Genomic DNA, 15,993 nt, shown 5'->3' with positions numbered 1-15,993 from the left:
AAGATGTGCGTGACAGATAAAGAGTCTCAAATGCCAAGAAAGATTGTGTGCTGTTAACGCTTCACTAACGGTGCTGAAAAACAGATTTTTCATGCATCTTCTGTAACAGTTGGTGCCGAACCTTACAGAAATATTTTGTAAACTAAAACCTTTACGTTAAAATGTGCAAAAGAAGTACCCCGTCTTTGTATTTGTAATGTCTGTTGTTAAAAGCATTTGTGAGGTGCTCATATTTGAATATATGAATTCTTTATGCAGCTAGTATGGTATATGGCACCGAGGGTGCCAGCATATAAGTAAACAAGCTATCTGCAAATACATTAGCATGGAGTCATGCCCTTAAGCTTCATGAATTTTTTTTAAATTTGATCATAAATATATGCATGTGCTATTTGCTTCTCCTGCTTTATCGCCATTTTTAAAGGAAGAGAAGGAATAGTATCAGCAGCTAAAATCCTGACACACTGCTGTGTGAGCATGTGTGTGCATTAACAGGTATTGGCTTTTTTTTTTTTTTTAATAATTTTTATATTTTAACTTAAATACCAAGCGTGTGGGCTCACAGATGGTGTCATGCACAGCACCAAACTCATTATAGTTGCTTTGAAGTGCCAGTCCACCCAAAATTATAGCCCTCCAGCTGGAAAACAGTTCTTCAGACAGGAAATGATGCTGCCTCCTCTTGTCATGCTGATAGTCCAGCTCAGATAGGTGCCCTTCACATTAAAGGAGACAGTTGAGGCTGTAAGCATGGTGCCTGCTGTACATATTGCTTGGCACAGGAGGTCATTTTCTTTTGATTGCAGTCCATCACCCTATTACACATCTCTTTCTTCAGACAGAGCAAACTAAGTTTGAAAGTGTCCTAACTGTGGAGAACTGAGATTGTGGCCAGAAGGAGCTATCCCAGCACTGCGCAGGAGCCACAACATCTCAGAAGGAAGCTCAAATCATGTCTTCTTGGGTGCAAGCTTTATGGTGCTGTTTTTAGTTACCTGCACAAGACTCTAGGTTACCGAGTCAGGAATCCAAGAAGTCAAAAGCAGCCAGCTAGTATCCAGTTGCAAAACTGTGCATAAACCATTGGACCAGCATCACAAAACAAATTTGTTGCAGCCTTAATTCTGTTGGGGGTTTTAAATTCTTGATTTAACAACTCAATTTTTCCCTTTGGAGTATAATTTTAAGAAATACCCTTTGTATCATAGAATCATTCCCATGAAACATTGTCCTTCACTTCCTTGTAACATAGCGATTCTTGTATGCTAAAAAATACTTAACAATAAAAACTTACTGATTCCAAAATACTAACATGATCCAGCCATCAGAAACTTAAAGCAGCCTCTGCTTTCTGCCCCATCATCATTGCTGATGGAGTTATTATATCTGAATGACCAGTGATCTGTTAAATATCTAATTGGTCACAAGTACTTAATGTATGTTGACTGTAATCTCTTTTTGGATACAGTGCATGTTTACTGTTTTTGTAATTGCATGTATCAGAAGTCTTAATATGAGAATATAAAGTCTAATATGTCAGATGGCACATTTACTGCAGATATAACAAAAGATTCATTGAAATTGAGCCTCAGATTCCTTTCACATAAGACTGTTCCACTATTACAACTTGAAAGAAACAAATTTGAGCAGGATGACCAATAGGGTTTTGATGAAAGATAGAATAGAGACTGGCAAGTCAACTGGGAGGTCAGAGAGATGCCGCAGTAGCCCTATATCAACACGTGCGTTTTTTGTGATATAATCCTGCTAGCTTTCTGAAGAGAAAAAGAGAGCATCTTTGTGAGGAGAATAGAAAAGAAAAATAGGTCTTTATCAGTCTTTTAATGTTTGATGGGCCTGGGAGAATATCGGTAAACAGGAGAGGATGTCAAGGCCAAATACAAGTCACTGAATAGACCATGGAGCTTCAGAAGCACAGAACAGGGGTCCATCCTTTGCTGGAGATGTTTTTCTGTGAATCAGCAGTTTAGTTTGAAATGTTTCAGTTTTTCTTTGTAATATGTTTTTTAATAAGAGGTAAGGATAGAGTGCCTCTTACTGCTGCCAGCTCTGTATGTTGCGAATGCTCTCTGTGCAGTTTGCAGTGTATCCACTCCAGCAGAGGTCACATGTAGGAGTGCCAGAGGTGAACTGGAACTGTTTATTTGAACAGCTGAATTTTTCCAGTCCCAGTGACTGCCTTCAGGCATGTCAGATTTACTCCAGTGGAAGTTAATTTTTTATGCCTCAGTATATTTAACCTCAAATTAGGGAAACATATCGCTTAGTAATCTAAAAAAATCCAGAAGGTAATAAATGGGGGTAAGTTCAATAATTACTCATGCATAATTGCTTCCTTAACACTCTCATGGATGTGGGAAATATTTCTATGAACTGTGCCAAGTTCCTTCTGCAGAAAGGTCATATCTTGCAGCCAGAGTAGCAAAATGCCCTCTCCATACGCATTTCTGCTGAGCGAGCTGCAGGATATGTTATTACAGCCTGTGCCAGGGCAGGACCTCTGGCAGTTCTCACACACTGCAAAATTTCACGCTTTAATACATGAATACAGTGATGTTTACAGTGTCACATGTTTACAGTGTTTCTTCTCATGCAGTGTTTGTTAATGTTTCTTCTCCCATTAAATGTCTTGAATTTTCTTTTTGCTTATCAGTGGGGAGAACTCATCTGTTTTGCACTACGGCCATGCTGGAGCCCCAAATGATAAGACTATTGAAGATGGAGACTTGTGGTAAGTAAAACGTTAGAGTTCGTTTGATATTTTTGTTACACTACTGCTGTTCCCATGCACGCATTGTATGTACTCTTGGAGTTAATTAGTAGAATGATGTCTGTGTAATGCTGAAAGTCTAAATCTTTAAAATTGCATTTTGCATGCTAGAGTTGTCTGGCTTTTTCCGAAGGTCCTGTATACCTTCATCTCCAGTTGAAATAGAAAAGAGATTGTTTCCAAAGACTGCTGTGCGAAAGGCACTTAGAATTTAGTTTGAGAAATGGCTGTATTCTAAGTATACGGAGAGTTGCAAAAGTTGGTGTCTGAGTATCCTCTGGAACCTCAACTGTCATGGTGGGGTAGAGGGTCAAGAGAGTGTTGGCTATTTTTCAAGAATTGCATCAAATTGCAGTACAAATTAGATCTTCCAAATGCTTGTGTCCATGCAGACTCCCCAGCCTCAAAGTTGACTCTTGAATATGTGTGGAAATTGAAGTCAGCCCAGTCAAGTTAGGACAGGGTGCTTCTTGTCCTGTATTATGCCAAAAAAGGTTTTGCTTAGAGTTTAGCATTGCCATAATGCAGTTGCAAATACCATAAATTTTTCTCTACTTAGCTGTCCACATGTTTTGCAGTGTCACTGCAGATTAAAGCAGGGTGAATGAAAACACCAAATACATTGCTGTTGATGGAGAGACAAACCTAATTGTGTAGTGTAGCAGAATATGCATTTTGTACTTCATCTCCAAAGACTTTGGTCAAAAAACCCGCATTTATGAAAATGCAGAACTAGCTTTGGAGGAGTTAGTTACTGACATTTGGTGCAAGATATATATTAGAGTACTTTCATAGGACATGCTTAAAGAGTGCAGGTATGTATTTTCAGTTGAATGTAAATGTATGGAGGAAAGCAAATTAGTACCATTATAGATAAGCTCCAAAGCTATTATGGAAAACAAATTGAATCTTAAAGTGTAAAAATATGCCTTGTTGGCCAGTGTTCTGGGTATATCTGCAGGTGCTGCAGAATGAATCTCCAGAACTGCAGGTAGGTAATTTCTTTTTAACACTGTAAAGATGTTTTGAAAGCTTTTTATATAGTAGTTTATGTATTAACTCCATCTATGGTAAATAGTTCACTAAACCCATCAAATACTAACATTAATTTATTGCAGGACAGTAGCTTTGACTTATGATCACATTGTGTTTGAGCGGATAATGTGCTGTGAGGATTTTTTGATCAGGCATTGCACACCAACATGGTACTATATTGGCTGTAGCATTCGATTAAATTTAAAAAAAATGTGTGTTCCCACAGGAAATCTCATCATATGTTACTGAGAGAAGACATGCCACAGTACATTATCATGTACCGTATGTAAAATTAAGGCCTTTAAATGGTGAGGGTGGTAGTATTGCTTGGAGACATCAGGGTGAAGGTTATATACAGGACCCTTTTACTTACCATCTCTGAGGACAGTTTAGTGGATGGCTGAAGTCCTGCTTAAACTCAGACAGCATATGCCAAGACTCCTTGCAAATTCAGATTTCCTGCTGTATTGGCAAAATCTTTAAAACATGTTTCAGCTTTATTAGCCTCAGATATCTGAATGTCAAAAAAGCATCATCTACCAAGTACATTGATCACTTAAGCATCTCAGAACTACTGTACTGCAACCCTGCTTTGTAACCGTCTCAACAAAGAGAACAAGTTTTAACCCTGCTGCTGAAATGGTCCAGTTGCATCTTTGTCTTGAAGAGATGAAGTTTGTCAGATGTAAATTGGCTTTTGCAAATAAATGCTCCATGTGCATAAGCACACCCTTTCTGTTCCCACTGGCTGATACTCATGTAGTAGGCAAACTTTGTTCCACACAGTTTTCTTAGTATTTTCCTCAAGCGAGAGTAGAGAAAGTATATGAAAATGTAATTTCATTTGTGTAAAGAAAACTTAAAAATACACTAATTTTCCACCGTTAAAAAACCTTGAGCTAGCATGCAAACTCTGAATTCAGCAGCATGCAAATTCTGACAAGGCACCACCTGGGTGGTTTTAATGTATGCTTTTACAAATTTCTAAATTGGGCGTAGGTGCCACATGTATGTGCATACAGAACAGGTTATTAAAATAACAGTATGCTGATTTGTGTGTATGTGCTAGAGTTTGTGCATTTGGCTCTCAACTGGGCTTTTTAATAGCTACTGAGAGCCCTCTGTTGGATAATCTTAGGAAGCCCTGAGCATAGGGAAAAAATGGCTTTACTTTGGTGAAAAAAAAGGTAGAAGTGTTTTAAGGGTTATTTCTGCTTCTGACAGTATTTTGGTATAAATCTAATTTAACAATTCCCATACCTGTATGGAATAGAATTGGAAGACTGGGTACTTGGTATTTCTTAAATTATTCCATAGAATTTCATGTCTTATTTTTTAATATTATTTGGTGGGTATGAATAACAATCACGAACTTTGCAGAAATGGGCTTCTGAGGTTATTTATGTATGAAGCAGTGCAGTGCAGTAAGTGTCAGTAAATAACAAAACACCTGAATATTAGAAAAAGTATATTTGGAAGACTAGTGCTTTGCTTCTGTGCAACACTCAAGTGCATGCATTGTTTGCAATTTCAAAATATAAGTTACAAGGATTTGGTGGTATTGAGAGGAGATGATAGGCAAAGATACTTGTGCTATTGCATATTTAATTTTTTTGTAAGAGTGTTATTCTGACTACTCCTTCAAAAACTGTGGCAGGTTTAGAACAGCCTGGTTTTATGATGATCATTTTTGAAAATTAATCGACGTGAAAGGGGTTTATGGCTTCTGTAAGAAACTGCTACAGAATTACATCTCTAATGCATTGTAATCCACATTTTGTACAGGTATAGGCAAGGATCTTGGTGCAAGGAATATAAAGAAAATTTCTTCCTCTTCTTGTTAATATAGACTGGCTAACCTGCACTGTAATTTACAGTCTATTAAATATTAAAACAAAAATAGCTAACTCATATAAAGCATTATTATTGACATAGAAAGAAATGAGTATTTTTAGGCAAGTGTGGGTATTCAGGAGATACATGCACTTAACTGATACTGATATTAAAGGTAAAATTGCAGTAAGTCAGTTTTTTATATAGATAAGTCATGTACTGTAACATCTATGCAGTGAACATTTAAATTGTATGATCAATATGTTCTAAACCAAATCCTTTCCCTTAGCAAGTGTCTTTTGTCTCCATGGTCAAAAAGGTCATGCAGATAAATGGGTAGGCTGACCACCCTTATGAATCAAAATTCTAGGCACTCGACCCTTTCACACGGTATTAACTTTAAATAAAATCTTCTACTCAGAATGTTGCAAATCGCAGCCTGCAGTGATGATGTATGTCCAGGCTAATGTAAAGATACTTATTTTCTTCTGTCATCTTAAACCTGTGACAGCTTGGATTGAAACTGAGTCCTAGACCGAGGTTTCTCAAGATATTGCATTGCTCATTGTAGGCCAAGACATCTGCTGTTTCTGTAGTGAGGCTGTAACTACATTTTGTAATATGAAAAGTGGAGTCATAAGCAAAAGTGCTCGTTGTGGTTTGCAGTCTCCTGCCATGTGGACAAGAGTCTCTTCATCAGAAAATAACCACATCAAATTTTCCAGGCTTTTTCTGAGCCATCCTCTGACCCCACCCCACTCCCCAGTCCAATTTGGATAACCAAAGGTCTTTCAAAGTTTGGTGGGGAGTAGAATGAAATTCAGAGTTGCTACTCAAGAACTAAAAAACCCAACAAAACAAAACCCAAAGCAGATAAATTCAAGAAGCAAAGATCCTACTCCCCACTATGCATAAATCAAGAGCAAATGAACCCCTGGGACTCATCTCTCCTTTTGCAGTTATTTTGCCTTTGTCTGTACTAGGGAGGGAGATTGGTTCAGTGTTTAGAGTGCCCTTGTGGGAGACAGAAACCTCTTGTTTCAGCTCTCAAACTGATCTCTGACTTTGGCTGGAAGTTATGACCTGACTGTGGGAAATAGCATCTGTGAAAAGTTCAGTCAAAGCCGGTGTGCTTCTTCAAAAAGCATTGGTCTCAACGAATCAGCATCTGCCTTCTAAGAAATGAAGGAAGCAAGTTGCTTTGAGTCCTTCCGTCTTCTGCCCCTGCCCTCCCATTGCTGCAGTGTGGAGCCACACCATGGTTGTCACAGGGAAGGAGAATACTGGCCATCAAGATACACAGCGTGCAGCAGAGGAATCCAGGGGCAAGGCAGATGTCCCTCTCACCTTTGTGCTTTGGTGGGTTGTTGTAGGAGCCATCAGAGGTGCTGAACCTGAAGTGTATACTTTACATTTTGATTTTCGGAAGGTATTTAGGAAAATGATAGTTTATTGCATTCAATTTACAGCCTAGTGATTCATGCAGGCTGCCTTTGTGGATTCTTGGCAGTGCCGCATGCTGAAGGCACATCTGGAACTGACTGCTTTATTGCAGTTGACCAGCAGGGCTCCTGCAATGTCTGACAAATAGAAAATACTTCTGCAGTCTTAAAATAAAGGTTGATTCTTCGTGATGAGGCTTGCACTTAAATAATAGAAATGTGAGAAAATAAGCCTGACCCCAGATGTCACTGAAATAAATATGCCTATTACCTGAGATGGCTTTCTGCAGGTGTCGTGAGTTACAGGTCTTGATCTTTTTGTGGTACTTGGCAAATGTGTCTCAGTGAAAATTCAGCACTTAGTAAGCAACTTCTATTGGCAAGTTCACTGACCTTTAAGCACTTGATGACATTTTGGAGGGTTGGTTGGTTCATTCTGGCTTTGCAAAATACTGAAAATAATTGCCTATTCTGCTGAAGCACTCAGTATTTTTGACAATTTGAGATGTTCACTTGTGTCGCAATGTTAAGACAGGTCTGCCAATGTATGGCTGTCCTGGTTGCCTTTCCCCACACATGGGCAGGTCCCTGGTAGGAGCATACTCGCCAGTGGGGCCCCAAGGCTGTCTGGTCTGCACACCCCTGCAAAAATGCGCACTTCGGTACTTCTGCTTGCTGGTCTGGGGCCCAGTGCTGCGTGAGCAATTAGCAGGGGATACTAATCCTCCCTGGAATGATGTCCAGAGTGTAATTTATTAAGAGGGCTCGGTGAAAGTATAAATAAGGGAAGTACAGCATCAACTGCTTGTGAAGTGCAGCAGACCTCAGAGAGACCATGACCCTTGTATTCACAGTGGGACTGTTATTTATAAACTAAAACTTACTTTAGAAGTTCAAATGGAAGTGTGTTAGATCATCAGGTGCTGTCTTTTATTTTATATGACTGTTTCTTTTAACACTCTCAGATTTAAGCTTACTGATCTCAATGAAAGCACTGGGAAGAGTTCAGTATCCTTAGTGAAGCGGGATGTTTCCTGCTGCAAAAGCTCACTGCTGTTCCTATGGCCTTCTGATGATGACAATAAAACATGTTTTACCTGCAGATAGTTTTATTTCATGCAGGTACCAGAACATAAGCAATAGGGAAGATTTTGTTAGTGTCACAGTCAAACACATCTGTCATAAAATGTGTTAGCGTAATGCATCTGTTAATTTTTTTAAATATGTCTTGGCTATGTTAGCAGGTATTGTTATTTGCTTAATCAAATAATAGAGTTGGGGATATGGAAGGCAGTTCAGTGTTGCAGAAAGACTTCATCAGAATTACTTATCTCTCAGGAATAGAAACTCTGTTTCTATTTCTTTCCTTAATATCCTAATGGAAATCTAAGGTATCAGAATAGGATTGACACCAGGGGGCACTAAAAAAGCCTATTCTGTTCTCTGGAAGGAGGTTATCATTATCTCATGTTTTGATTGTACTTCCCAGAGCAAAAGCTTAGCAACCTTCCAGGAGCACTGCCTTTATGTGTATAATACGCATTCCACTCAAGTTGTGCTGAACTTGGGTTTGTTTCCTCCCATTTGGCACTCATATGTACCTTTTAATAGTTTTTTTATTTATTATTATAACTTCTAGTGCTGTCAAAAGATCCTGTTTAATTTCTAAGTGCTTGTCATTTCAGAAGCTTTGCTCATCATAGGGACGTTTTTTGACTGCAGGTACAGGTTGTTGTGAGAAGTTGTTCTGGATGAAACAGGGAAAATGCTGTGTTTGGGGCATTTTATTTTTTAATTACTCAAAAGAGACAAAAGGCAGTTTTCAGGCTTCCTGGAGTTGTTGTTCATTTCAAGGTGAAGAATATTGCAAAACTAAGCTGCTTATTGCAAGAACTGATCAGATTTCATGGTTATTCATGAAGGTTAATTCTTCTATTAGGTGAAAAAGAAGTTACCTTGCTAAGTTTACTTCTTTGATCTAAAAGTATAATGCACGGTTTTCTGCAATCCAAAAATCTGTTGGTTTCTGTATAAGCAATGTGCATTTACCTTTTATATGTATACACAATACATAAGTGCAGTATTTATATTGCATTGAAACTACATCAACATATTTATCTGATTATACAGTATTCTTTTTAGAAAATGCACTATTGTCTTTTTTTCAGGAATGAATAAGTGTGTAATGTAAATGGACTTTTTATGACTGCTGAGTGGTTGTCATTTATTTCAGGAAAATACTGAGAGACTTTCAATAAAACTAAAAGACTTAGGTGAGCTTGAAAAAAAGTATACTACAAACGGTAATAAAAGGTTGCTGTGACTTTTCCAAACTGTGTTGGCGTTTACACTGTGTTTTATCAAGTTTTATGATATGAATGCCAACCTCTAAATGGAAATTCATTTGTCCAGGTGGGGGCAATGTTGCATTAAAAAGCAGGAACTGACCAATCTTTTTGCATCAGATAATAGAAATGCTCCCTTTTCCACCCGAAGTACTTCATTGTCTGCTATTAAAACAATTTATCCTAGAGAACAAAATATTGTATTTATTACTTTTTGAAAGCACTGCTTTTAAGATCCCAGGATATTAATGTGTCAGATGTAAATGCTCAACTATTTATGTGGCTGAGACTAGTATTTTCATTTGGCCTCGTGCATTTTTTTATGCATTTTGAAGTTCAGTGCAGTAATAATATGTAAAAATTATGGTTAACTTTAACCTTTCAGTCTGCAGTTTTGAAACAACTTGTTGTTGGTTATGGTTTTGTTTCTAATAATAATACGAAGTACATTGCTACTACTTACTGGTTGATTGCAAAATTGACCAGCTATCCATTTCTGAAATAATTCCTTTGGCTTGATTCCCCTGGTTTGATTAATATTTACTATTTTCATCAAGTGTAGATATTTTTCCTTTTGTTGTAGTTAATAGACTATATTAATTTTATGCTAATCTAGAAAAATTGAATTTGATTAAAAATAGAAAAATATATTTGCTAGAATTAGCAATAATTTTTCTCTAATTGAATATTTTCTGTTGGTACTGGTTAATTCAGGCTATGAGGTTGCCTAGCGTCAGAAATGTGTAAGACTTTTAACCAATGCAGAGGTTGTTAAGTATTAATAGTGTGTTTGCTGCAACAAATTTTAGCTTTCCTTTAAGTGCTGTATTATGATTTGCCTCCTAATTTTATGCTTTCTATAGCATATATGAAACATCTTTTTAATTGTCACCTGTAAATGAGTTTTATCTGCCTTAGTTTCAGCCTAGCATTCCCAGTGTAGTCTAAAAAAATAATAACATGAAGTTGCTTTAGCTGCTGTTGGACTGATTTGACTAGGGTGGTTCATCTCTAAAGAAAACAAGCAGGGTAAAAACCTAGTACTTTTTTAATGGCTGTTGCTTTAATACTGCTAATTTATGCCATTCAGTGTAATCCAATTTTTATGGTAGTCTTTGTTAACACAGATACACATGAAGTATGATAGAAATACTCTTGATGTATGTTGTTTATCTGATTTTGGTAGCAAAATCTTCCTCCTTGCTCTTGGTGTGAGGAACTCAACTGTATAGGTCAAAATAAAATTTCAGAGGGAGTCTGCTTGGCTTTTAAACCACTGTATGGTGCATAGGGAAGGTACAGTGAGTTTACACCACACTCTTTGTGTATCCCCCCGAACCAGATGTAATTCCCAGTTCCTGTTGCGTCTTCTCATGTGTCTCTTCAGAAAACCACTTGTTAATGGTGAAGGCACAGTCTTGCAAAGTGGGAGCCTCAGGAGGAGTCCTTCTAGTGTAATACTGCTCCACATCTAGGCTGAACCGTTTTAGGTCTTTAAGGCAAGAATATTCCTGATTTCAGTTGTACATTGCAGCACTATAATTTCAGCCTGAGGTGCTGCCATGAGGAGTAGGTGTTTCTTCTGAATATTAAAAAAAAAGATGTTCTTACTAGCAAAATAGCATACTTGACAACGGAATGGGCAGCCTTCTTTTCTGAAATACTGGTTGCTGCCTTTATTACTGTGCACTTGGTTTGAACATTTGGACCTGTCCGTGGAAAAGCTATCAGCTGTTTTGTCTGGCTTTTTGCATTCAGTTGTCATCTTCTGTAGAGTACTCTGAAACCCTGTCTGGTGGATTCCATGTGAGAACTGATAATTTGGAGGTTGCTTGAACAACCCCAAGAACTATAGGATATTTAAAAAACATGAATGAACCTGTACCATTGGACGCTACCCCAGATTTTATAATGGAAAAAACTGGGGGTTATTTTACATAGATGTGTGTGTGCGCACATACATAATAAAACTTGACAGTATTTACAGTGAAAATCAATAAGTAAGGTCTGACACTTGACCTACTCCTGTGATATCTGGTTGTTTGTCCAGGCTGGGAAACATAGGGCAGAGTATCCAAAAACAGCTGCTGAAAGCTAAGGCTCTTAAGTCCAAGAGTTAGCACCTAGGAATGGCGGCCCACATTAGAAGTACCGAACTCCTACAATTCACTTCTCAGTAGACATCTAGAAATTGAATATTTTGGTTAACTGCAAAATTTTAGTAACTTGAAAATGTAGCTGTGTTGCTGTTACCCTGCGCTGCTATCTCCCATGATGGTGAGAAGCTAATGAGGTTTGCTGCCCTCAGTTTGATTGGGAAGTCCTCAGCTGCCAGTACAGGTTTTTCTTAGCACGCTCCCTTCTGTTCCCTGCAGCTCTGACATCCTCGCTCCTTGTTTGAGCAAGTCAGCTGGAGCTGTGAATGCCCCAGATACTTCCTTTCCAATGGGGAGTCTCCTAATGAATGGAAACTCGCCAAAAGTTGGGGTTTGCCGCCATGTCTCTTGGATTGACTTTTCAGCAAAGAATTGTCTCTGCTAAAGAGACTACTGTTGCTTATTAAAAAATGGATAATAATTAGGATAATAAAGCCAGGAAAAAATCACCCATTCAGCAAAAAGACAAGTCAAACAGGTAACCCTTCTGTCAGAACTTTACCTGAGACTACTCCTGATCTCTGGCATATTGCCTGCATGGGACTAGCAGAGGTGTTACATAGCCAGTGCTGGCGCTTTACTTTCTGCATCTTGTGAAGCATCCATGCTGCTGCCTCCTTCTCCTAACCCAGCAATACTGGCTTGGTGTTCCCAATTCTTTACTTGTATGCAGCACTTCTGTATTATTCTGCTTAGCAGAAACACTGGGAGATGGCGCTCAGGGGTAAATTTGGCTGTGAACAAGCCAATCAAAAGTTTTTTTGGCTCTTTGCTAGGGCAAACCTAACATTTCTAATAAGGCATTAATACAAACTGCATGAGTGGGGAAAAGGGGTTATGCTTGGTCATGGAAATTGGTTTACTTAGTGCAGAAGCTTCAGGCTGTTGTCTCAGATTTCTTCAACAGGTAAATACTATAAGCAAGGGACTCCTTAACCTGTGTGTGAAAATAGCGCATAAAATCTGACTAGGATATGTGGGTGTTTACTGAACCAGCTCTTGCGTGCAGCTCATTCGGTGAATTCAGGGAGACTGAGATTTCATATCCTGTGAGATTAGTGCATCTGAAGGTCTTCTGCTTGGCTCAAATCATTGTGAGAGAGGACACTCTCACTCGCTGTTGTTGGTTGAGGAAAGCTTTTTTTCTGGGCAGTGTGGATGGAGCAGCAGAGCAGAGGGACATCTCCGTGGGGATGGCTGGGCATACCTCCTGCTGCTGCTCACCTCTGCATCCCGCTGCTGCCATGCTGCTGGGAGCCAGTGCCTCTGTGTCTGTTACAGTGAGAAAAACCCTAAGCAGTGCAGGGCACAAACACCTGGAGAACAGGAGTTTTGGGGGCTTTTGTTCATTTGCTTTCTCTTTTTTTTTTTTTTTTTTTTTTTTTTAAGTCCAGCCAACTCAAACTTTTGTATGTTCTTCTTACAGCCACTTAAATCCCTATAGTTGGCATTGTAGAGGTACAGGCATGCAATCCTCTCTCCATCAGAATTATATAAAGACAGATATTTGATCTTTTTTCTTTTTTTTTCCACCATCTTCCTCTCTGAGCAAAGCACGATGGCATATCTTATCATCTTCTGTGAGAGAAGGTTGAGACAAGCCTCCCATTATCTTTAATAGTCTGGGAAAGCCTTAAGTGAGACAGGGGTACAGAAGAGCAAGGATGGGAAAGCATGGAGAAGTTTAGACGTGATAAAAAGACATGGATGAGGGCAAGCACAAAAAAGATGGGGCCACACAGTTTTGTGAATTGCAGCTGGATGAAAAATAGTCATGCAGCCATTTTGTGTGTCTGTGATTGCATTACCTGTGTGGGCTACAGGATCTTCTTTTGAACAGAAGGCTTGAACAAAAACTTACTGTTTTCTTGTGAGTACCCAGAATTCTATTTCCTATACAAAAAATATTCTCTACTGTTTTCCAGAGTTTACTCTTTGATGACAGGGGTGCTGACAACAAAAAGCTGACCTTAAATCAGCAAGCCAAAACTGTCTTCAAAACAGAGCTAGCACAAGCTGTGTCTGTACCGTATCAGATGGAAGCTGGATACAGCAAGATACCTCTTAAAAAAACTTTCCTGAGGATAGAAGGACTTTACGCTATTCGACTTCTCTGTTGGGGTTTGCAATGTTATCTTGCTTAGTGTTGCTTTTCTAATTGATAGCTCTTGGCTAGTCAGGATGCAAGTGGATGAAAAAGTGTGTGTCACTTCACTCTCCATTTTCTTTCTTGTGATATCCTTTACTATAATTCATTCTTGTGTCTACTATTAAACCAGCCTATTTCCAAATCATTTGGCATATTTCCAACTATGTATCTCATAGAAATGCTGATACCTAGTTCCCTTAACCTTGAAATTGACTTAGATGTGTTTAACAAAACAAATGGTCAGATTTTGTTAGAGTGTGAATACTGAAAGGTTTAATTGCTGCATGAAGTATAAAGCTCAGAGCACCCTCTGTGAACTCAGAGCCGAGAATCGTGAGATCACACAGAATAAATCTCAAGCTGGAGATTACTTGACTGCTGTAAGAGGTTGTGTGTACCTTTATTCCTGCTGTCCTAGAACTGGACTGACACCAGTTCATCTCTGTGGCTGCTTGGGTAATAATGCCTCAAACCCCTAAAACCTCAATAAACATTTCTAAGTGCATCAGTATTCATACCTGTTCACCTTTAACCTGAGGTACAAGGAGTGCATGGTAAGATACAGTGATGTCAGTTTTCTAAATGCTGGTCTTGCAGACCCACTCTGGGGAAGGAAAGATTTTGTCCTGAGAACAGGAGCTGGGGAGGACATGGGTGACACTCAATACAACCCTGTACCACAGTATGCTGTACCAGGAAGAAATCCAGCTGGCTTTCATCTCAGTTGTCGCTTTGTGGCGTCAACAACTGCAGAAGAATAATTGGGTTTTATTGTGAGGCGGTCCAGTTCTGAGTGTACAGTCTGAGCAGATACATAGAGCAGGAAGGTGACAGCTTTACGTGTTAGCTTGTGGGAGTAGCTGTAGGCTTCCTGAGAAATGCCTGTGAGAGCTTGTCTTTGTGTTGGATTCATGATTGGATCATAAGCATTCATACACATCTCTCAGATATCCCAAATAATGCTTCCCATTGAGATATTGGCCATAATTTGCTTCATTGCCTGGCGGTTTCAAATTATTTGACAATAAAAGTGTCAGCAAGCCTATAAAAGTAAAACATTATTAGAGGAAGATGATGCTTTATTTTTAAAAAATGGTATACAGTGAATTTATGAAGAAAAGAACATGGCTTTTTATAGTCCACAGTTTTCAAATCTACAGTGTTATACCAAGTGTGTTGTGATGCTTCACAGTCAGAGGTTAAGAAAGCTAAAATCAGTATCAAAATGTGTACTATTTTGGCTTGAAAGCCAAAAATGTGACTATAAATTTGTATTTTGTGGTACCAATGTTCTGTGAAAGTAACACAGTGACATCTTACTCATCTGTATTCTTTCAGAGGCTCAAGAAGGGAAAAGAGCTTTTGCACATCATGTCATGTAGCGTTATCAGTTACAGTAGCAACTTAGAAGACTGAATTCGCTTTAAAATTATAGGACAAGGGGAATGGATTTAAGTGGGTAGAGTGGAGATTTAGATTAGACATTAGGCAGAAATTCTTCCCTGTGAGGTTGGTGAGGCACTGGCACAGGCTGCCCAGAGAAGCTGTGGCTGCCTCATCACTGGCAGTGTTCAAGGCCAGGCTGGACAGGGCTTGGAGCAACCTGGTCTAATGCCCCTGCCCATGGCAGGGAGGTTGAAACTGGATGAGCTTTAAGGTCCTTCCAGCCTTAACCAGTCTGTGATTCTGTGATTCTATGAAAATCAACAGGATTTGAAATATTTTCTCCAGACTCCCCTCCTCAGTTCCTGCACAGGGAGCAGAAGCCCTCTTTGGTTGAATGTAGAAAGGCCTAGAAACTCCTGTAATAAGGGCACATCCAGCTGATGCTTTCTGCAAGGCTGTGGCATGTGACATGTGTTTCTGCTTCTTTTCAATTTGATGCCAGTTAATGTACAAAATTATTTTAAGTTGTGGTGTCAGACTTTTTCTACATGGAAGGAATGAAATGCTTTTAGTAATTTTTGAAGGTGACTTCTAAAACAGATGCAGAATGCAACTTTTTTTGATGCTCTTGGCTAATGTATTAATGATACATAAGTGAGTCATCCTCTCAGCAGAGCAACTGACAGGTTATCTGATTTTTCTCATACTTCACATTGTTCAGTTTTAGTTAATAATGTTTACAGTATTTTGCAATATGTTCAGGAGGAAAAGATTGTATATATGCACAGAACTGAGACCTTCCTTAGGAGAGCTATGCCCATGCTTCCAAGAAGGATTTTGGAATATTTTTGCTATG

The 15,993-nt window shown here is 38.9% G+C and overlaps 1 protein-coding gene across 2 annotated transcripts in view; it reads left to right on the top strand.

Annotated features, from left to right (window-relative positions):
- Window positions 1–15,993, top strand: part of PEPD (peptidase D) — a 140,476-nt gene that overhangs the window by 80,562 nt on the left and 43,921 nt on the right. For both annotated transcript variants that reach the window (XM_061469165.1, XM_061469164.1), the window contains one exon: window positions 2,675–2,752. In XM_061469165.1, the coding sequence (XP_061325149.1) occupies window positions 2,675–2,752 (78 nt within the window). The remainder of the gene's footprint in view (window positions 1–2,674; window positions 2,753–15,993) is intronic.

Source organism: Pezoporus flaviventris, unplaced genomic scaffold, assembly GCF_033815535.1.
Source record: "Pezoporus flaviventris isolate CSIRO_AGI_PZ_B2104156 unplaced genomic scaffold, CSIRO_AGI_Pfla_v1 ptg000054l, whole genome shotgun sequence".
Lineage (NCBI taxonomy): Eukaryota > Metazoa > Chordata > Aves > Psittaciformes > Psittacidae > Pezoporus > Pezoporus flaviventris.
The sequence above is the reverse complement of the archived record's forward strand: the minus strand, read 5'-3'. Positions and strand labels throughout refer to the sequence as shown.